At 34.1% G+C, this 21207-nt stretch overlaps 3 protein-coding genes across 3 annotated transcripts in view; 2 read left to right on the top strand and 1 right to left on the bottom strand.

Moving 5' to 3' along the window:
- Window positions 1-932, bottom strand: part of LOC111697664 (transmembrane protease serine 9) — a 16730-nt gene extending 15798 nt beyond the window's left edge. Inside the window, exons 1-2 of the mRNA XM_023467740.1 lie at window positions 832-932; window positions 209-280 (exon numbers count right to left, since the gene is read on the bottom strand). Of these exons, the coding sequence (XP_023323508.1) occupies window positions 209-280; window positions 832-881 (122 nt within the window). The 5' untranslated portion in view covers window positions 882-932. The remainder of the gene's footprint in view (window positions 1-208; window positions 281-831) is intronic.
- A 5209-nt stretch (window positions 933-6141) lies between these two features.
- On the top strand, window positions 6142-14852 carry LOC111697658 (mismatch repair endonuclease PMS2-like). Its single transcript, XM_023467732.1, has 11 exons — window positions 6142-6315; window positions 7148-7247; window positions 7528-7865; window positions 8021-8148; window positions 9429-9544; window positions 10549-10661; window positions 10937-11146; window positions 11915-12061; window positions 12352-12478; window positions 13078-14337; window positions 14625-14852. The coding sequence occupies exons 1-11, from the start codon at window positions 6181-6183 to the stop codon at window positions 14732-14734; spliced, it is 2784 nt and encodes a 927-aa protein (XP_023323500.1). The 5' UTR covers window positions 6142-6180; the 3' UTR covers window positions 14735-14852.
- On the top strand, window positions 14830-21203 carry LOC111697659 (uncharacterized). Its single transcript, XM_023467733.1, has 7 exons — window positions 14830-15022; window positions 15423-15528; window positions 16356-16454; window positions 16786-16977; window positions 17231-17497; window positions 19172-19228; window positions 20158-21203. Exons 1-7 carry the CDS (start codon window positions 14916-14918, stop codon window positions 20287-20289), a joined length of 960 nt encoding a protein of 319 aa, XP_023323501.1. The 5' UTR covers window positions 14830-14915; the 3' UTR covers window positions 20290-21203.
- The last annotated feature ends 4 nt before the right edge of the window (window positions 21204-21207 follow it).

Genomic DNA, 21207 nt, shown 5'->3' with positions numbered 1-21207 from the left:
TCTATATTTAGTCTGTTAGTTGTGTTAAAATAAATATATATATTTAGTCTGTTAGTTGTGTTAAAATAAATATCTATATTTAGTCTGTTAGTTGTGTTAAAATAAATATCTATATATTTAGTCTGTTAGTTGTGTTAAAATAAATATCTATATTTAGTCTGTTAGTTGTGTTAATATAAATATCTATATCTATATATTTAGTGTTTACTTCTCTGACTTATGTTCTTTATCCAGAGATATTGTTAGAAACCCTTTAAGAGTAGTCAGTGTAGTCGCTCCTCTATATAAATACAAGATAGGAAAATAATAATATTGATAATGATAATTTTAATAAAAATGATTATTAATAATGATGATAATGGTTTAAATCATACAGGGTGTCCCAATAAACATAGGAATTCAGTGACGAATTCGATATTGTCTTTTCAAATAATTCTTTGATTTAGTATAGTGATACCTACTGAGAAAGCTGTAATCTGTAAGAGTTACGTCTGTAAGTGTTTTGACTGCATACGGTTGTACTTAGTAAAACAAGAAAATTGCTGTATACAAACAGAGTAAACTTGCCCTTCTTCATTGTTCATCTTGCGGGGACATTATAGACACATCTTTACAGCCATTTACCGTTGTCATAAAATAAACTCTAGCAGACATAATAATATTATGGTTTTTGAAATTAGGTATTACAATGTTAATTCATAACAAAGACGATATCGAATTCGTCACTGAGTTCCCATGTTTTTTGGGACACCCTGTAGATATCTTAATACAAAATAAATATAGAATAAAAAAGTCAAACAATAACAAATTATTAACAATTTCTATCTATCCCTGTATTCAAGTAAAATCACTAAAATGAAATATTGGTGAAAACCAACCATTTTCAACTTTTCACTAGAATATGCGTAAGTTGAGGTGCGTGTACGCAAGTCTGAGCGTAAAACCTGGATTAAACTGATCCAACATCAACTTGGTTTCAAATATTTTCCAACTAAAACCAGGGGTTGACATATTCTTCATAATTATATTCCCTTGATTATTTTTTATCGGTAAACTTTAAAAATTACAATTTTACCAAAAAATACTGGAGAAATACATAAAAATCCCTTAAAATCGTACATAGTTATATATATATATGTAAATTGTTCATGATGGACTTTTTATTCCGTGTGGAAGGGGGGTGGGGGGAAATCCTGAGGGAAATTAAGATTAAATGAAATTAAATGAAACTTTATATTGTTTTATTCCTATTTCTTGTTAAATATCGAGGACATTTGGTTGAATTCAAACAAGAAATATTTTCTGGAGCGTGGAAAATATATAAACGTACTTTATTGTAATTACTTAATTGAACCTAAGTAAGATATGTATATTGTATAGAAAACCTTGAAAACTGATACAAAAAGATAACTGGATTACTGGATACTGAAACCTGGACACTGAATACTATAGATACTGGATACTGGATGCTGGATAGTGGATGTGGATACTGGATAGTGGATGTGGATACTGGATACTGCAATACTGGATACTGGATACTGTTATACTGGATACTGAATACTGGATACCGGATACTGGATACTGGGAACTTAATACTGGATACTGGATATTGGATATTCAATGCTGGATACTATTGATACTGATATATTATAGATACCACAGATACTGGATACTGGTACTGGACACCCTGAAGTGGAGAGAAAACAAAATTATATGTTTTTTTTTTGTGTGAAATTATTAAAAGTTCTAAAAAGCACAAATAAGAGATTCTCGGAGAGGGGGGGGGTGTTACTTCATAGTCATTGCAATACTTTCTTTTAGTTGAAAATGAGAAATAGTGAGAAATTCTGTTAAAAATGATGGGCGAAGCGGCAAAGACAAATTTGGTGAATTATCAAGGGCGTATACAGGGGGGGGGCAAAGGGGGCAGTGCCCCGGCCCTAGACAGGTAAAGGTGGGGGGCAAGCTTTCACACTTTTCAAATCTTAAACTCAAGAGTGTAGAACATAAAAAAAATTGGTTTGCTGACAGAAGTCCGAATGAAAAATCTATTTAGAATGCTCATTGCACATTCATCCTAATCGGATGGGCGCTATCAGGGAAAGCGAATGAAAAAAATTATTTTTAAATGCCAAGCCATGAAGGCTTGAGTTTGGAGGTAGTAAAAACCATTTTTTGTTTTGTTTTTTAATTTGGATTTAATTTACTTTATTAATTGCACCGCCGTTTGGTAATCTTTCTTTTTATTACAAACTAGCTGAAGTGCCAGGCGTTGCCCGTGGAATTTTAAAAATCGAATTAAATAAAAAACTTATAATTTATTTAGCTTATGTCATCCCCAAGGGTATCGCATGATTTTCCTCACTAAAATTCAGCCCATTTAATTCAGCCGTTTGGCCAGCCACGAGCAAACATATAAATGAACAAAGAGCTTTATTATATAGATTTCAATTGTGCTACTACTTTTTTTTCAAAACGTAATTTTTTGTCCTTTTCTCATCTCATAGAATTTTAGTTTAAGTTGAGTTTTTCATTTTCAAAACTGTCTTTTACTATCTCTAGTTTAAATACTAAATACTAATTAATACTAATTATTACTATCATAACAGTATCGTAAAATGTCGTATTTTTAGAAACAATGCTTTTTCTGCTAGTTTTGTTTAAAGGAGAGATAAAGTATAGACAGTACATGCAAGGTAATTGGACTGTATGTGTACCTTTAAAGCATCTTATGCTTCTGCCTGATATCCAAGAAGCCAGCTGTTTTGAATTTACAGTTCAAATTTTGCCCCCCCCCCCTGCCTAGGAGCTCCTAAGGGGGGGGGCAAACATTATTTTGCGCTTCGCGTAAATAATTCGCCCCAATCTAGATTTATTTCTGTATACGCCCTTGTCCATTTTTCTTAATTGCACGCAAAATTTGATAAAAAAATTGTCCACAATCCTGATCATGACAGAGTCTAGGGAGAGGGGGGCAGGTTTGCAACACCCCCCCCAGGCGCGCAACTAGACATTTTGTTAGGGGGGTAAGAGGGAAATATTTCGCTTGAAAAAAGAAATCTATTATAGTTAATATATATCACAATAATATAATAATTAATTTACAATATAATATATATATATATGTTCATTATTCGTCCATAAATCAAAAATGTACGTTGTACTCAGAACTGACAAGAAATGCCTTTCATAGTTGTAATACAGTATATCTATTGAAGTCATTGAAGTATACGCTCACGTTCAATTATTATTTTTTTTATTTCACGATCAGAGCTCATTTGCTGAGGGTCAGGATTCATGAATCGTTAAATTGCAAAACAAGGTGGACTTCTTGCCCCCCGGGGGGAGGCAAACCTTCTTACCCCTCCTTTTAATCAGGCTTTGCCCCCCCTCAAAATATTTTTGTGGGGGGAAGAAAAATGTGCAATTATTCAAACAATAAAAAATTAACCTTACCAACCGGATATTCAGTATGACCCAATCTGATATGAAATAAAAAAGAAATTTATCAAACCATTTTTTTAGTTATACATGAAAATGCCTTAAAAAGAAGAGGTGGGGGGGGGGGGATTCTATGCTGTCCCATATAAATGCCTCATAATTTACACTTGCAATAACCTACATTTACGTTTACATAATGAAAGATATTGGTTGTACAAGCTGTTGCTTCATCTGCTATGAAGGAGTAGAATTTTCCAGATTTAATCTCATTCAGAATAGATTTTAGGAATAGGACTTTCGGAGCTTTCAGTAACTCTATACCTGTAAACAATCAAACGATTTCCGGTGAATTCAGGACTTTCTGAAAGCGGCGATAAGTCTGCTGTCAATGCATAAATAAGGCGTTAAGTCATTTTCTCAGAATTACGATTCTTGCATATAACCAATGTAATTTTATACCCAACTGAAACACAAATTTTGTAAATATTCTTGTTATAATTCTACTCAGAACCTTCGAAGAATCATAAGTCATGGTCATCCTTCCAAACTTTTGTTTGTCCTATTTAATTGATCAGTTCTAGCATATATTTCTGTACTTTTAACCGCATTTGTCAAGCTATTTTCAGTTTGTTTATTCTCCAGTTTTTTCGGTTTTTTCGTTTCCTTTTTGTCATTTTTCTAGTTTCCAGTTTTGTTGTTCTTTCTGAGTCTGCTCAAGTCCAGCTGTCCTTCATGATTGCAGCATTATACCGAATGGAAAATTTTATTCTTGTTTTTGTTATTGATCTCATAAAACCATATACTATGTATGTATATAGAGAGTAAATTGCGGTAAGCAATTTCTGATTTATATAAATTCTAACTTTAGAGTTTCTCAATTTACATCTGTATGTTTTAAAAAATTATTCATTTAAATGTATCTTTGTCTTTTTTCGTTAATAAAAGTTTGAAGAAGAAGAAGAAGATTTTAGGACAACGTCTTCACCATTATTCAAGCAATAATTTACTTTATCATTAAGTAGTCCCCTCCCCCCAAAAAAGAAAAAATGAGCTTAAACTTTATGATTTGTTATATATTGCTATTCCTAAAATTTTGATCTTAAGCTGTTCCGAATTTTCCTGGCGACGATTATTATTGATCCCTTCTTTTCATCTTGTTTTTGAATCATTCCTCTGATTGAACAATAAGCTCATGATAAACTAACGTTCAATTATCATTTTTTTATTTTACGATCAGAGATTTTAAATTTGCTCATGGGGTCAGGATTCATAAATCGCTAAATTGCAAAGCAGGGTGGACTTAACTTGCCCCCCTTAATCAGACTAGGGGGTGCCTTGCCCCCTTCCCCCCCTTGTTGCCCGCCTTGTTGCGCCACTGCCCCTTTCTTCTTTTCCTTGAAAGCACACAGCCCACTTTTTGTCAGTAGGTCGGGTTACGAAACACTTTTTGATTTGTTGATTATATCTTATTAGAAAGTATAGTACGGGGCATTCTTTGCCTTCCGCGCAGTTTGATTCTATTCAATTCAAATCAAACAAAAACAATTGAGTAATGAGTTGATGATGTTAAAATTGTTATGTTCAAATGCATATCTTGAAACCAAAGTAGCCAGAAAAGTCTAATTCACGAAGAAAAATACGAACAAAAGATATAATAAGCCAGACCCGTCGCTCCTTCTCCGGGTATATTCCTAGTATACGATTTTTGGACCCCCCCTACGGGGGGGGGTCCAAAAATCGTATACTAGGACAGACCCCTTCTCCGGCTTTGATTAAATTACAATTTACACTCTAATATTGTAGTTCCCCATGCATAACTCCCTCACCTTGTATTAGGGACTGACAGCTTAAGTAAAGGTGACCGTTTCATTAAATAATCACCATTGCCACCATTTTATGCTATTTCAAACGTATCTGGAGTGTTAAAATTATCTTGGAACAAGATCTCAAGGGCTGGGTGTTTGCATTTACAAGGGATTGTTGAACCTGTTAACACTCAGGCAGTCTTTGGGTCTGTTCTAGTAAACGCTTTTTGCCCCCCCCCCCCCCTCTCCTACCAATCATTTTTGTACATGATTTTGATTTCAACTATAAACTTAATATTAAGGAGGTTATTAATATTCAATTGGTATTACTTCAAGGTTAGGAAGCTATAAGGTTGAGTGCTGCGGCTAGGAAAGATTAGGAGCAAAGCGCGGCAAGGTTGGGCTAGGGAGTCACGCGGGGTCCGTCCTAGTGAACGATATTCGGACTCCCCTCCCCTCCCTCCTATCAATTTTTTACATGACTTATTATTTTTTTATTATTATTTTAGGTTAGGTTAGGTTAAGACAATTTCTGGGCCGAGCGCTACGGCTAGGACAGGCTATATCCATGTGTTATCCATGTACAAAATTTATAGAGGAGGGGGGGTCCAAAAATCCTTCTCTAGGAAATTACCCGCGTCTTAACTATGCACATGTGTTTCATTTGAGTTGCCCAAAGGAAAGTTTTCGGGGGAGGGGGGGCAATTTTGTGCGCTAAATAATTCCATGAATATGAAGCTCTCAGACTTCGGCTGGGACAGGCATAGAGATCGACCTATATAAAAAAACTCCCTTTTTTCCTTTTGCTAATTTATGAGAAAAAAACACTTTTTCCGATAATACTTAAAATCCGCACCGTTTGAAATTACTGACTTTTGTATCTTTCTAATTTCTCTAATATTTAAATTTTTAGAATATTTAATATTTGAATAAAATGCTTGAATCGTCGTCAGTTGGCGAAGAAGAGCCGACTAAAGAGCAAGCTGGGAGTATAAATGCAATTGATAAAACTACAGTTCATCAGATCTGCTCAGGGCAGGTTATACTAAACCTCGCCACGGCAGTTAAGGTATTTTGAATTATTTTGTCCATTTCCAAATTTAGTTAGTTTCTAAAATTGAAAATTTTTTGTAAAGAATCTTATTCTTATTAAATTTATTGTATTACCCACTTAATTTTGTTGCGGATTCGGATCATTAGCACTGGCAATTTTGTATTTCGTATTATTAATTTCAGAATTGTTAATTTAATAATTATTGATCTCTTGAAGCTTTCAGGAGAAATACTACAAATATCCTGATCAGCATCTCGAAACTGCATATTAACCATCCTATTAACCATCCTGGGGGGGGGGGGGTATGCAGCTAATTGAATGAGCAAAATAAGACAGCCAGGAAGCAAGAAGATAGGAAAAATGATTTTCTGCATTCTGCATTAAATACATGTATCAAATAATTTGTTTTATAAAAAAACTAAAAAAAAATAAATTGATACAGTTAAGAAAAGCTTTAAGGAATGGGTAATTTGAGGTTAAACATTTAGCCTCAAATATTAAAGGGAATGTCTGGTTAGACATGGTAGTTCAGCTGAAAATGCAGTTTTGTTTAGAACTTTTTTAGGATTCATTTGAGACCTATCAGACGTTTTTACAGTGCACATTTGTTCAGCAAGAACCCAAATTCAGTCTTTATTATACTCATTAAGTTTCCATTTTGGAGAGATGATTTTGAGAATCGGTTTTATAAAAATTATTACCATGCCAGACACTCCCATTAAAATTGCCCATATTGAAAAACAAGATAAAGTGTTTAAGATAAACAAAAAGTTTCTCACCTCTGATAAATACAAGTTAGAAAAAGAAAAAAAAGATGATTTTTTATTATCTTATTATCTTCTAACAGGAATTGGTTGAGAACAGTCTAGATGCTGGAGCTACCCAGGTTGAGATTAAACTCCGGGATCATGGATCTGCTTGGATTGAGGTCGCAGATAATGGAGCAGGTTTATTCAGATTTATTATATTTATTATTAAATGTTTATTATCAGTTAATAATTACCCTAACGGACCAAAAAATTAACCGTAAAAAAATATTTCTTGGAGAAAATCGATCCCGAAGATCTGTAGCAATTTAAAGTTAAGATACCAAAACCGAACAACCATGTTAAAGTAAAACTAGTGTTCAAATTGCCAGTCACAATGATTCCAAAATTACCAAAAGTTTTTAACTTCAAGATTGACTAAAATAACTTCTTTGAGGGAAATAAATATAAAAACTTTCAGGTGTCGTAGAATCGAATTTCCAGGGATTAACATTAAAGCATCATACTTCAAAACTCCGGGAGTTTCAGGATCTGGTCGGAGTGGAAACCTTCGGGTTCCGGGGAGAAGCTCTATCCTCTCTCTGTGCTCTCAGTAATTTATCCATCTCAACCCGACACTCCAGTTCTCCGCTAGGATCAAATATTTCATACGATCACAACGGTATTATTGTGCGAGTGGAGAAGATGGCAAGAACAGTTGGAACCTCAGTAATACTCCGGGATATATTTTCAACTATGCCGGTTCGTCAGAAGGAATTTGCGAGGAATTTGAAGAAGGAGTTTTCAAAGCTCTGCCAGGTAGAAATCTATTATTCTATATAATAAAGCTCTTCGCTCATATATATTTGTATGTATGAAATTGGATTAAAAATCTCCCAAGATCAAAGGATGATTCGGCAAAAAAAATATTTTTTGACAAACCAAAGCAAGTAAAAAATTCCTCCTGTTATAAGGTATTGAATGCCTACTGCCTGGTTAGTACTGGAGTAAGAATAATCTGTTCCAACACTGTGGGTCAAGGAAGGAAAACTATAGTTATGGCGACCAAGGGAGATGAAAACGTTAAAGATAATATTGTCAGGTAATTGTACTGAATCCATCGTTTTAAAGTTTTAAGTTTTAAAACTCACTTCATTAGTCATTATGAAACCACAATTTATTGGGGAAAAACGCTTAGTTTGCTTAATCTAATTAAAATTTAATCAATCTACCAAAAAAAAGAAAGTCTAATTTACCCAACCACTTATTTCTGAATTTGCTCAAACAAAGAACTCTTAATTTACCTAAATATGAAATTAAGTTCTAGTTTTCGAATGTACTAAACAGGGTTCCAGGTTAAAATTTGGAATTTTTAGTATTCTAATTTCGAGTGTACTAAACAGGGTTCCAGGTTAAAATTTGGAATCCTAGTATTCTAATTTCGAGTGTACTAAACAGGGTTCCAGGTTAAAATTTGGAACTTCGAGTATTCTAATTTTGAGTGTACTAAACAGGTTTCCAGGTTAAAATTTGGAATTTTTATTATTCTAATTTTGAGTGTACTAAACAAGGTTCCAGGTTAAAATTTGGAATTTTTAGTATTCTAATTTGAGTGTACTAAACAGGGTTCCAGGTTAAAATTTGGAATTCTAGTATTCTAATTTCGAGTGTACTAAACAGGGTTCCAGGTTAAAATTTGGAACTTCGAGTATTCTAATTTTGAGTGTACTAAACAGGTTTCCAGGTTAAAATTTGGAATTTTTATTATTCTAATTTTGAGTGTACTAAACAAGGTTCCAGGTTAAAATTTGGAATTTTTAGTATTCTAATTTGAGTGTACTAAACAGGGTTCCAGGTTAAAATTTGGAATTCTAGTATTCTAATTTCGAGTGTACTAAACAGGGTTCCAGGTTAAAATTTGGAACTTCGAGTATTCTAATTTTGAGTGTACTAAACAGGGTTCCAGGTTAAAATTTGGAATTTCTAGTATTTTAATTTCGATCGGAGTAAACATGGTTCCGTTTATAAATTCCATAGTAATCAGTAGTTTTCTTATGTACACGTACGTTGGAGAGATTAGGATTCAGGGTTAAAACTCTCGAGTAATCTCTTGGGTTCCAGGTCAATGTTCTTAAATTTAGTATACGGGAGTAAGCAGGCTTCCAGATTAATGGTTCTCAAGTAATAGATAGTTTTCTAGTGTATTGAGAGTAAGCAGGGTTCCAGATTACTGGTTCTCCAATAATAGTTAGTTTTCTAGTGTATACGGGAGTAAGCAGGGTTCTAGATTACTGGTTCTCTAATAATAGTTAGTTTTCTAGTGTATACGGGAGTAAGCAGGGTTCTAGATTACTGGTTCTCTAATAATAGTTAGTTTTCTAGTGTATACGGAAGTAAGCAGGGTTCTAGATTACTGGTTCTTAAGACTGCAGAACTTACCGAGGAGGAGCTAGCAGAGACTGGAATTAAAGGAACCCCTCCACAGGTTCAGATTACAGGTACAATTATTTGAAATGAATGATCCTGCGCTCTTGTACTTCTTCTGGACCTCCCCACGGTCTGTTCAAAAATTTTATTTAAAACATTTTAACCTTTCTATACTTATCCGACATACACACTGAATCCTAAAACATTTATACCAGAAATGATCCATTATAACCCAAGCAGACAAGGGTAAGTGGCTGGAGCTCAACATTGCCTACAGGACATACTACTTTAACTTTAGGTTGATTGGTTATTATAGTAATAATCAGGGGCGTAAGAGAACTCTAGTGTAGGGGGCGCGTTCGCCGAAATTTTTTTTGTGCACCCCCTAGAAGATTTGTGTCCCCCCTCTAAAAACCCATATTTTTACCAAATTTCTGCTTGGTTTTTTTATCTATATTAAAGAACTGTATATTTTTATACTTTGCTTGGTTTAGAACATATATTTGTAGATTATATAACAGAGTTGTACAGGAAATGAGATTTTGCAAAAGAACTCGTAAATTGTAATTTCTAAATCTGTGCAACCCGATGTCATAGATCATTAAAATTTCAAACTATGAATTTTATGAACTGTGAAAAATCCTAAGTTTAAAATTGTACGCCCCTGAATAATATTATGATTAAGCAAATTACAAATGTGCAGATTCATGTGATTCTCTCCTTGAGTTTAAGATGTTCATTCTGCATTCTAGTAGAATTGAAGCACATTCTCAGTAATAAAAATAACAATTAAGGGAGACAAATTTCTGTGAACACATTTAAAGTAGAAGAAAAATGTATAATAAAGCAAAACAGGGTTTTTTGAATATGCGAGTATCCTGAAGGAAGGATTTATGGTAAAATGTCGCACAGAAGTAATGAAAAAAGTGTTTAAAAAATAATATATTACCGTTTTTTGATTTCGAACAAAAATTTAGATGGAAGTGGTGTTATTATTGTAAAATTTAAAAGCACAAATATTTCGCATAAATTAAAATTTTAACTAACTATTTTTTGTACAGTCCTTTCATTTGAGGATATATATCCAGCTGTGAGCATGGAGAGGGACGTGGGGCGGCGGATAGACAATTCTTCTTTATAAACAGCAGACCTTGTGATCCGCCTAGGATCAGTAAAACTGTTAATGAGGTGCGCATTTTGTGATTTTACAATCAAGTTAGTAGTTTTTTCAATTTCATCTAATTTTCGATTTAAAAATTTTGAAGGAAAAGAGTACAAAGAAAGAATCGTAAATGGTCCTAATTTTATCATGCATCTTTATGTAAATCCAAATTTTCTGAAATGTAAGCGGTAAAAAATCTGGAGAGTAGTTCATAAATATGCAGAAGGAAACCCCGCTTTTTTCTTTTAGATTCATCGCGGATTTTCTTGAAATACTTATATTTTTACTTATGTGTTTCTAGGTATACCACTACTATAACAGGAATCAATTTCCCTTCGTATTCATCAACATAGAGACCCTGAGAACTAGTGTAGATGTTAACGTGACCCCGGACAAGAGACTTGTTTATCTCCAGAACGAGAAGTATCTCTGCTCTCTACTCCGGAAGACCTTGGAGACTGTGTTTAAGAACGGACCAAGAAATATTCCTCTCAACATTAACATTGCTCAGGTAGTTTCCCTAATTCTGCAAAATATCGACATACGACGAAAAAGGATTTTTAAAAAAACATCAAACTTTTAAAAATTGACGATTTGTAAGAATTTTCATTATTTCAAGATATCCCAGTAAGCATCGAAATTGTGAATTCTGTAAGATGATCCGAGTGTTTGTTTTCACGCGGAATTTGTCTAGCCTCATTTAAACCATTCCTAATTTCTGGATTCCTAAAGTATGTTCCTATTTTTCCTAATTTCTGGATTCCTAAAGTATGTTCCTATTTTTCCTAATTTCTGGATTCCTAAAGTATGTTCCTATTTTTTCTTTTAAAGATAGAAAAAGTTCAGACCGGGCTTTTCTAACCTTGAAATTAATGTCAGTTTGTTAATATTTATGAACAACTAGCTGAAGTGCCCGGCGTTGCCAGTGGAATTTTAAATTGAATTTTGAAAAAAAAAAATTTGATTAAAAAAAAAATCAGCCAATTTGGTCCAGCCGTTTGGCCACATATAGCTAACATGTATACAAATATATCTATATGAGCGTAGAGCTTTATTATGTACAATTTATTAAAAAGTCCAGTTTTAAATTTTTTGTAAAGTCTCAGAAATTTCAATCGAAAACCGACAATTTGGAACACAATAAAGTTAACTAGAACATTATGCTGTCTCTGTGTAAATGCTTCTGTTTATGTTTCCTTAAATTAGTATTTTTTTCATATTTTTCTGCATAATGTATATATGATGTATATAATATTCAAGTATTGTAAATATATTTTAGGAAAGAGTTGAGACAGGACTGATTAAAAACCTTGACTTGACTCAAAGTGGGTCTGGAGACAAGAAACAAGGATTATCCTCGCTCATCAATCTTAAGAGAAAATTATCCTCGGAGAAGGCTGAGAAACAAACGAAAAAACAACCCAAGGAATTTTATTATTCTTAAAAATGATAAAAAAGATTATTAATTTTTAAAGCATAAAAATTAAACATTGTTTTCAATTGTCGTTCATGAACTAATTTCAAGCTTTTCTTTTGGTATTCATATCTTTATTTTCTGATTTTTTGTTAGAAAATTTAATTTAAATTTGAAGAATAGTTTTGAATTTATTAAATCAATTTTTGTCTTTGATCTTAGATATGTATTAAAATTTACATTTTGCATGTTTCACTTGGAAATTCCGTTTAAACGAAATTTTGGAATTTTTAAAATTACAGTTAGATGATTATTTCTGTAAACTGGGAAGAGGAGATGGAAAGAATATGGAGGAGTCCGATATTAACGATAAATATGAAACCGTAAATAGTGCTTTTGCTCCGTCAGCAGACCGAAGCTCATCAGAAGGAATAAATCAATGAAAAAATTTAATAATTTAAATATGAGAATATATTTACCTCGCCCCATTCCTCTTATCCGTTTGTTACATAAGATTAAAACAAGTCGAAAGTGTAAAGCGAATAATTGTATTTTGGAATTCACAATATTTAGAGGAGTAATTAAACGTTTTACACTTATATTCATCTTTTTTCTCGGGGGGGGGGGTGGCTTTGAGAATTACATAGTATTTTTAAATATGGTTAAAATTGAAAAAAGTAAATACTGCATCTTTAATAAAATAATTTTGTACACTTAAGTATTAATCTTCTATTAAAATCAGAAAAAATAAAATTGAAAAAAATCTTATAATTTAATGTTAAAGTACACAAGTAAACATTTTTTTCAGTAAAAAAGCCGATTATTAAATGCAAAAGACAGAGTTGTAATGTCAAGAGATCTCGTGGATAAATAAACGTGATATTAGTTAAAAAAGAAAAATATGGGCGTTAACAGAAAGGTTAATGCCACCTTCTGAAAAAAACCATGGTTCTACATATTTCTGATTACAAGTTGTGAGCACTGAACCTCTTAATCAATTAATATGATTGATTGATTGATTTAACTAGACTTGGATTCCTTGTCAGCTCGACTCCACAGTCCGGAGAAATCTGAGATTGGAACCCGTTCTCGTAACTTATCCAGATCCCTGCCAAGCATTATAATGGAAAGCCGAGAATCTTTAAAACTCTCCAGCTCCTCCCAGCCTATCGTCATATTTGACGATTTTGAAACGATTAACCGAGAAAGAAAGGAAAGCACAAATGAGAACGGTTCCACCCAGCCTGTCGTCATATTTGATGATTTTGAATCGATAACCCGAGAACGCAAGACAAGCGCAGTGACGAATGGTTCCACCCAGTCTGTCGTCATAATTGACGATTTTGAAACAATTGACCGAGAACGAAAGGAAAATGCAGTGTCCAATTGTTCCTCCCAACCTGTCGTCATATTTGACGATTTTAAAACATCAATACAAGAAGAGTGCGTGAACTCAATAACGGGTGATTCTGGCTTGAAAATAACATTTGACGAGTTTCCTTTAGCCTCTGCATCTAAGTTCTCCGGATCTGGGAATACGGAAAGGATAGTCGATTCTAGTTTACAATTTAACCCGGAGCTAGGTTTAGAAGAGATAAACAAACCAGAGGACACCCTAGAAACATCATCCAAAATAGTGGAACCATCTTCACGTAAAAAGAAGTGTGTTAAATTATCATTTTCAATGAAGAAACTACGTGAAAGTCTTCCATCCCTCCTGAATACGAATTCAACATCAGGATCTAAACTCAATTTCTCCGCCAGGATAAACCCGGACGAGAACAAAACCGCGGAGAAAGAGTTGCAGAGACAAATATCTAAATCTAATTTCAAAGATATGAGTATTTTTGGACAATTTAATCTTGGTTTTATTATTGTTGGGTTGAAAGATGATTTGTTTATAGTTGACCAGCACGCCACGGATGAGAAGTATAATTTTGAAACCCTTCAGAGAACAACAGTGATAAACTCGCAGAAAATGGTTTCTCCGCAGAACCTTGAACTTACAGCTGTCAATGAAAACGTCCTGATGGATAATCTGGACGTGTTTGAGAAGAACGGATTCAAGTTCGACCTGGATCCGTCTGCCCCTCCGACCCACAGGGTCAAGCTTACTTCTCTTCCTATCAGCAAGAACTGGACGTTTGGTAAGGAGGATATTGATGAACTGATCTTCCTGTTGACAGAAGCAGGAGAAGGAACGGTTACTCGTCCTTCCAGGGTCAGAGCTATGTTTGCGTCCCGAGCCTGCAGAACTAGTGTCATGATTGGTAAAGCTTTATCTAAAGGTAAAACTTAAATTCAATCCAAGAGAGGGGGGGGGGGGTTATAGAGTTTGGAAACCGGATTAATAACAGTATCATCTGAAATACTCTAAACCACATTTCGACATATTATTCTTTGACCTCGTCAGATTTTTTAACGGTCAAAAAATAAAAATTATATTTAAATTCTATATTTTCATTCATATTTTAAGATCTTCTTAATCCTCTTAACTTCATAAGTTTTATTTTCAAAAGAAATCTGTGAATAACTGAACCTAGGATATGAATTTTATCACTGCCATGGTATTTAGGTGATATGAGAAGACTGATAAATCATATGGGAGAAATTGATCAACCCTGGAACTGTCCTCATGGAAGACCTACTCTCCGGCATCTGGTTTCTCTAAGTCTTGTTGAATAATAAGATCCCCTTTCATTTTGAGACTTTTTAGAATTTATTTTTTATTTGCGAAAATGTGATATTATTTTACCGCCAACCCTGACCAGTGTACCTGAACCCAAATCCGAATCATTTCAGATAAGTTGATAAAAAATGATTGAACTCGGTTTCAACCTGGATTAAGTTTTTGTCCTGTTAAAGGATGGACGAGGATATCTTGTCTAATCTAGGACTAGGAGTAGACGGAGCTGAACCTGATCAGGAGGATACACAACCACAGGATACAATAGATATAGATAATACAGAAAGGTATGAATACATTGAAAATGATTTGTTTCTCGAAGAAAAGGACAACTCACTTTTCTCCTTGATTTGTTGCTTCATGCAAATTATATAAAATCGAGTATTTTAAATGGGGTTTATACATCCCCATTTAAGCACTATATTACTTATTTATCTGAAAAGAAATCAAATAATAAAATTTTATTTTTCTCTTTGGAAATTATTACAATAGTTCTATTTCGGGTTCCCTTTAAGGTTTAAATAGTTTACGTGTTTAACGGAAAATACAAAGAAACTGCAATGGCCATTTCGCAAGAATGACAGTTCAAAGACAAAAATCCCAGATATCATGGATAGTGTTTCCCCCCCCCCCCCATATTTTTTCCCATTCTTTGGAATGTTCCGACAACAAAAGAATGAAATCTAGGAAGCGTAAAATAGAGCAGCTAGAATGGATGGAATGCCCAATATGTCTGGATACACCGCGGTCTGGTCCTATATACAGCTGCAGGAAGGGTCATATTATTTGCAAGGTAAATTTTATTGAATAGTCGACATTTTAAGAGACTGGTCGGGTAAAATTTATGAGGTTATGGACTGAAGCCTAAAAATTTTAGGAGTTGATCGCGACCAATATTAGTTTTGGAGTTGATCGCGACCAATATTAGTTTTATCTGATGTTCTTGTCTCGAGAAATTGATATAAAACTTTGTCAAAGTTATACAAAAACACAAATATACGTAATATGGCAGACGGAGCCACGTAACCAGAAACTGAACAGCCATTGGTGGAAACTCTGGTCACATGATTCAGACAGAGCCGTGTGACCAGATACTGCAATGCTATTGGGGTGGACATTCTGGTCACTTGATACAGACGTAACAATTTTATTATCAATTATATCGATTAAAACTGAATAAGTATTGTATTTAAATTACGATTGGCGCGTACCTAAAATCTGCACCTCTGGGTTATCTTAATTTTCAGAGTTGTTCCGTATTTGCTGAATATTATCTGTTTAAAACTTTGATTCATATATCATATCACATATATATAAGGTTTGGTATAACTTTGACACAATTTTATATCAATTTGTGAGACAGCGACATCAGATAGAACTTCTTCTTAACAACTTTATTCAATATCAAAATAAATCAACAAACGTATATCTCATTCGCAAAAACATAGAGAAAAATTCTCTCATCATATCTTCGTACCTATTGCTGTAATCAGTCAGATAGAACTAATATTGGTTGTGATTATCTCTTAAAATTCAGCCTTGACCCCCTTTCATTTTACCTTAACAATCCCTTTAAACTGTTAAAGAAAATTCTCCTGACAAAAATAATGATTTGTTTAGGAGTGCCAGCCTAAAGTAACACAGTGTCCAACTTGTAGAGATAAACATATTGACTGCAGGAGCATTATTGCAGAGAAATTACTAGAATCAACTCTTAAGGTAATAAAGGCGAAATATTTTTGATTTTTAGAATTATTTATAAATAGCCGAGTCTCCTTTAAATGTTTTCGTTTTCACTTTTTTTTGATCAAAAATGGAGGAAACCTCACCAAGTCTAAGAGTTGTTTCTTCATTGTTTTCTCATTGATGATGTCTATGAATAAATAGATGGTTGATTAGTTTTTACGTGGATAAAGTAACTGATTGATTTATCACCTTAAACGTTAATTATCTTATCCTTATATCTATATATTTTGCCAGGTCAAAAGGTCAAAATTCTAAATATCAAAGGTTTGAAAGAATTGCTTTGTGAGTTTCTACTAATGTTTAGGATACCCCTGTGAGCTGTAAATACCGTAGTTCTGGTTGTAACAGTGAAGATTTGGTGATTAACCTGGAGAGTCATGAGATCAGCTGTATGTTCCGGTCAGTCCGTTGCCCGGCCTTTCACAGAGGGGCTTGTAGCTGGCTAGGACCTCTTAATAAACTTATTCAGCATGTTATTCTTAAAAAATGTGCTCAGGTGGAATACATTGTACAAAGTGGTGGGAGGGGGGGGGGGGATAAATGTAGTGTATCCGTAATTTTGTCATTTGAAAAGATAAGAGAAACTAGCCCACTACATCTGAAACAGGGCGGCCAACTCTGCATTATATCAAAAAAGTCGGCGCATTATATTTGTGACTAAAGAATAAAATTTTATATTCTTTTTAGATTTTAGCTTAAGTTTATCCTTTTATAAATAAAGAATTTAAAATTGACAATTAACTTTTCAGGTTGTAAAAGCTAAACCTCCCTACTCCTACTTTGTTTCAACTATTGGAGATTTTGCCCAGGATCAGACCGTATTCTCTAAAAACACCGCAACTCACTGGAAACCAGTCATGCTTATATCACAGGAGGCGCTCAAGTACTTCTGCTACGCAATTTTCTATCGTGACGCACAGGGATACTGGTTTGCGTACGTACGCTCCATTTCACCACCCAGTACAATGAATACTCTGAGAGTTGAAATTCGTATAAAGAAGAGTGGAAGTAACGAGGTAACGAGATATATTTATATAATAACAATCTGAATGCAATTTTTTAAAGTATGATTTTTTCCTGTTAAAAAAAAAATAATAAAAATGGATTTTCAAAAATAAACTTATCTTTATATGCATAAGCTTTCTGCTGGATAGTTGTTTTTCAATTTACCTTTTGATAGAGACCCCTCCAACAATATAATAAACAAAGACAGCGATATTATTGATATTATGAAACGGAACAAATCTCAGCCATTTTCTTACTCGAGAAGTACACGAATTACTTTACGCCGGTGTCGTGTGTGGAGAGCCAAGTGTTTACACCATTTCTTCACATTTCTAGACATCAAAACCAACTTTTTAAACATATAAAATACTAGTTACGCATTTAATTCTAAAATGTGTTTTTCAAGGGGACAACGTCGTCTTCCTTATTATCAAACAATCATTTTTTCTTCAAGGCATGATGATTTTTAAACAAAATATTTAATAGATGACTAGATATCGGTTAAAGTATCAAAACCAGTGCTTAGGATCCATTTAATTTTGATGCGGATCCGGATCCGGATCCTGGATCCGCTTTTCAAAAAAATGGATCCGGATCCGGATCCAGGTCATTGATCAAGAAAAATTTTATTTTAGTTCAAATATCTTTTCATACCTAAAAAAATGTTAAACATTTTAACATTTTTTTACACTATTTTTCTACTAGTTTGCACAAAATGATAATGATTTTTTTTTTACTTTATTGGATGGAAAAAAAAACAGGTCTAATTCATATTAGCTTTTAGTAGAACCTCCGCGTTTGGAATATCTGCCTTCAGGCAACTCCTTAGGTCTGATTTGAATATCTTCAGGGCAGAGAACAGTCTCTTTATACTGGGAACACAAGATGTTCCTTAGCATCTGTATCTTTTAAGCATATGTGCCTCCCTTTTCCCCCTCACTCTTACACATCCTTACACCTTAATTTGTGAAGACTAAATTTGCTTAGTTGCAATGGGGAAAAGGGAGACTTCTCTCCCCCCCCTCCCTCTCTAGTTATTAAAGGGGGTGGGGGAGGGGTGCACGGTGGAGGTCTGAGTTAAGATTTGAGCAAGATAGAAACCTGAGACCCAGAGAATATTTTTAAAATCTGTTAAACAATTCAAAATCGGATATTTTTCTGGAAAATTAACGGTGTTTTGCACATTTTGAAAAATAAAATTGTGCTTGTATCCGGATCCGTGGATCCGCATTTTTTTGCGGATCCGGATCCGGATCCAGAGAGCCAAAATAATGGGGATCCAGCGGATCCGGATCCTAAGCACTGATCAAAACATTGGTTTTGATGTCTAGAATTGTGTAGAAATGATGTAAACGCTAGGGGATGGGCTATCACACTACACCGGCGCTTGTATTTCAAATTTCAAAGCAAATCATTAATATTAGATTGAAGATTTAAAGGCTTCTGTTGTTGTAAATCCTTTATGATACCTTTAGAAAGCGGGTTAATAAAACAATAACTGTGGTTAGCTGATTCATTTGATTAATTAGTTGATGGAAATTGAATCTTGTATGATTTATTTTAAGAAATTTCAGTTAAGAGTGCGTTAGTTCATTTTCATTTCCCTGTTTACAAACATATTTGTTATTTATAGATAGTAATCAGCTAGTTGGTTTTTAGATAGTTAATGTTCTTTTATATATTAGGACTGTGATACTTATGTTTACAATGGACGTGTGTCTTCCAGCGATGCTTCAGAGCAGGTAATTTACAGCGATGCTTTGGAGCAGGTAATTTACAGCGATGCTTCAGAGCAGGTAATCCCAGCGATGCTTCAGAGCAGGTTATTTCTAGCGATGCTTCAGAGCAGGTAATTCCCAGCGATGCTTCAGGCAGGTAATTCCCATCGATGCTTTAGAGCAGGTAATTTCCTGCGATGCTTCAGAGCAGGTAATTTCTAGCGATGCTTCAGAGCAGGTAATTCCCAGCGATGCTTCAGGCAGGTAATTCCCATCGATGCTTTAGAGCAGGTAATTTCCAGCGATGCTTCAGAGCAGGTAATTTCCAGCGATACTTTAGAATAGGTAATTTCCAGCGATGCTTCAGAGCAGGTAATTTTTCTGCGATGCTTCAGAACAGGTAATTTCTAGCGATGCTTCAGAGCAGGCAATTTCCTGGAATTCTTCAGAGCAGGTAATTTCTTGCGATGCTTCAGATTAGGTAATTTCCAGCGATACTTAAGAATAGGTAACTTCTCGCGATGCTCATAGCAGGTAATTTAAAGAAATACTCCAGAAAAGTAAGTTTCAAACGATGCTTCAAAGCAGGCAATTTTCAGCGATGCTTTAGAGCAGGTAGTTTAAAGCAAAGATTTAAAGCAAGTAATTTCCAGTGATGCTTTAGAGAGGTTACTTCTCGCAATACTTTAAACAGATAGTTTAAAGAAATGCCCCAGAACAGGTAACTTCCAGGAATCATTTAAAATAGGATACTTCCAACTTGCAGGTAACTTAATCCAGAAAAAGAAATTTATGCGTCGCCACAGAAAAATTTACCTGGCGCGAAAAATTAGAATGACATGCAAAACTAAATGATGGTTCTGACGTAAGTTAATCCTCCTTCATCGCTTATCTCTAATTTCTCCAGTCTCAATCAAAATCTACAATTTCAACAATATGTTTTCTTAATTCAGGAGATACGGGACAGTGGAAACTACTTGATGATGAGGGATGGGCAAGTGAAGAAGTTTATGATGGAGAAAACCATTATGGAGTACAATATCACCTTGAAACAGATAGAAGATACAACACAACCATTGAACTGAAATTATCATAAAGTTCTTATACGCAACAACAGAACTTAGAAACTATCTTGAAGATAGAACCCAACCACAGAACTTAGAAACTATTAAGGATACGACACAACCATAGAACTTAGAAACTATTAAAGATACGACACAACCACAGAACTTAGAAACTATTAAAGATACGACACAACCATAGAACTTAGAAACTATTAAGGATACGATACAACCACAGAACTTAGAAACTATTAAGGATACGACACAACCACATAACTTAGAAACATTAAGGATACGACACAACCACAGAAATTAGAAACTATTAAAGATACGACACAACCACAGAACTTAGAAACTATTAAGGATACGACACAACCACATAACTTAGAAACTATTAAAGATACGACACAACCACAGAACTTAGAACCTATTAAAGATACGACACAGCCATAGAACTTAGAAACTATTAAGGATATGATACAACCACAGAACTTAGAAACTATTAAGGATACGACACAACCACATAACTTAGAAACAATTAAGGATACGACACAACCACAGAAATTAGAAACTATTAAAGATACGACACAACCACATAACTTAGAAACTATTAAGGATACGACACAACCACATAACTTAGAAACTATTAAGGATACGACACAACCACAGAACTTAGAAACTATTAAGGATACGACACAACCACAGAACTTAGAAACTATTAAGGATACGACACAACCACAGAAATTAGAAACTATTAAGGATACGACATAACCACAGAACTTACGAACTATCTCAATTGATCATGGTCACCTTGGTAAACTAGTTAACCAACTATTGTCCCAAAATTTAGTGTGTTCTAGTTAAATCCTTTTCTCAAAAGTTAATTTATTTTTGTTACAATGTTAGTATGATTTATAAATAAACCTACTTTTATTAAATGTT

Source organism: Eurytemora carolleeae, unplaced genomic scaffold (assembly GCF_000591075.1).
Source record: "Eurytemora carolleeae unplaced genomic scaffold, Eaff_2.0 scaffold115, whole genome shotgun sequence".
Classification (NCBI taxonomy): domain Eukaryota; kingdom Metazoa; phylum Arthropoda; class Copepoda; order Calanoida; family Temoridae; genus Eurytemora; species Eurytemora carolleeae.
The sequence above is the reverse complement of the archived record's forward strand: the minus strand, read 5'-3'. Positions and strand labels throughout refer to the sequence as shown.

Coding starts and splice junctions, on each gene's coding strand:
- LOC111697658 (XM_023467732.1), top strand. CDS start 6,181: ATGCTTGAATCGTCGTCAGTTGGCGAAGAAGAGCCGACTAAAGAGCAA. Junction 6,316..7,147: donor ACCTCGCCACGGCAGTTAAG/GTATTTTGAATT, acceptor ATCTTCTAACAG/GAATTGGTTGAGAACAGTCT. Junction 12,479..13,077: donor AGACCGAAGCTCATCAGAAG/GAATAAATCAAT, acceptor TGATTTAACTAG/ACTTGGATTCCTTGTCAGCT.
- LOC111697659 (XM_023467733.1), top strand. CDS start 14,916: ATGGACGAGGATATCTTGTCTAATCTAGGACTAGGAGTAGACGGAGCT. Junction 15,529..16,355: donor AGGGTCATATTATTTGCAAG/GTAAATTTTATT, acceptor TGATTTGTTTAG/GAGTGCCAGCCTAAAGTAAC. Junction 16,455..16,785: donor TACTAGAATCAACTCTTAAG/GTAATAAAGGCG, acceptor ACTAATGTTTAG/GATACCCCTGTGAGCTGTAA.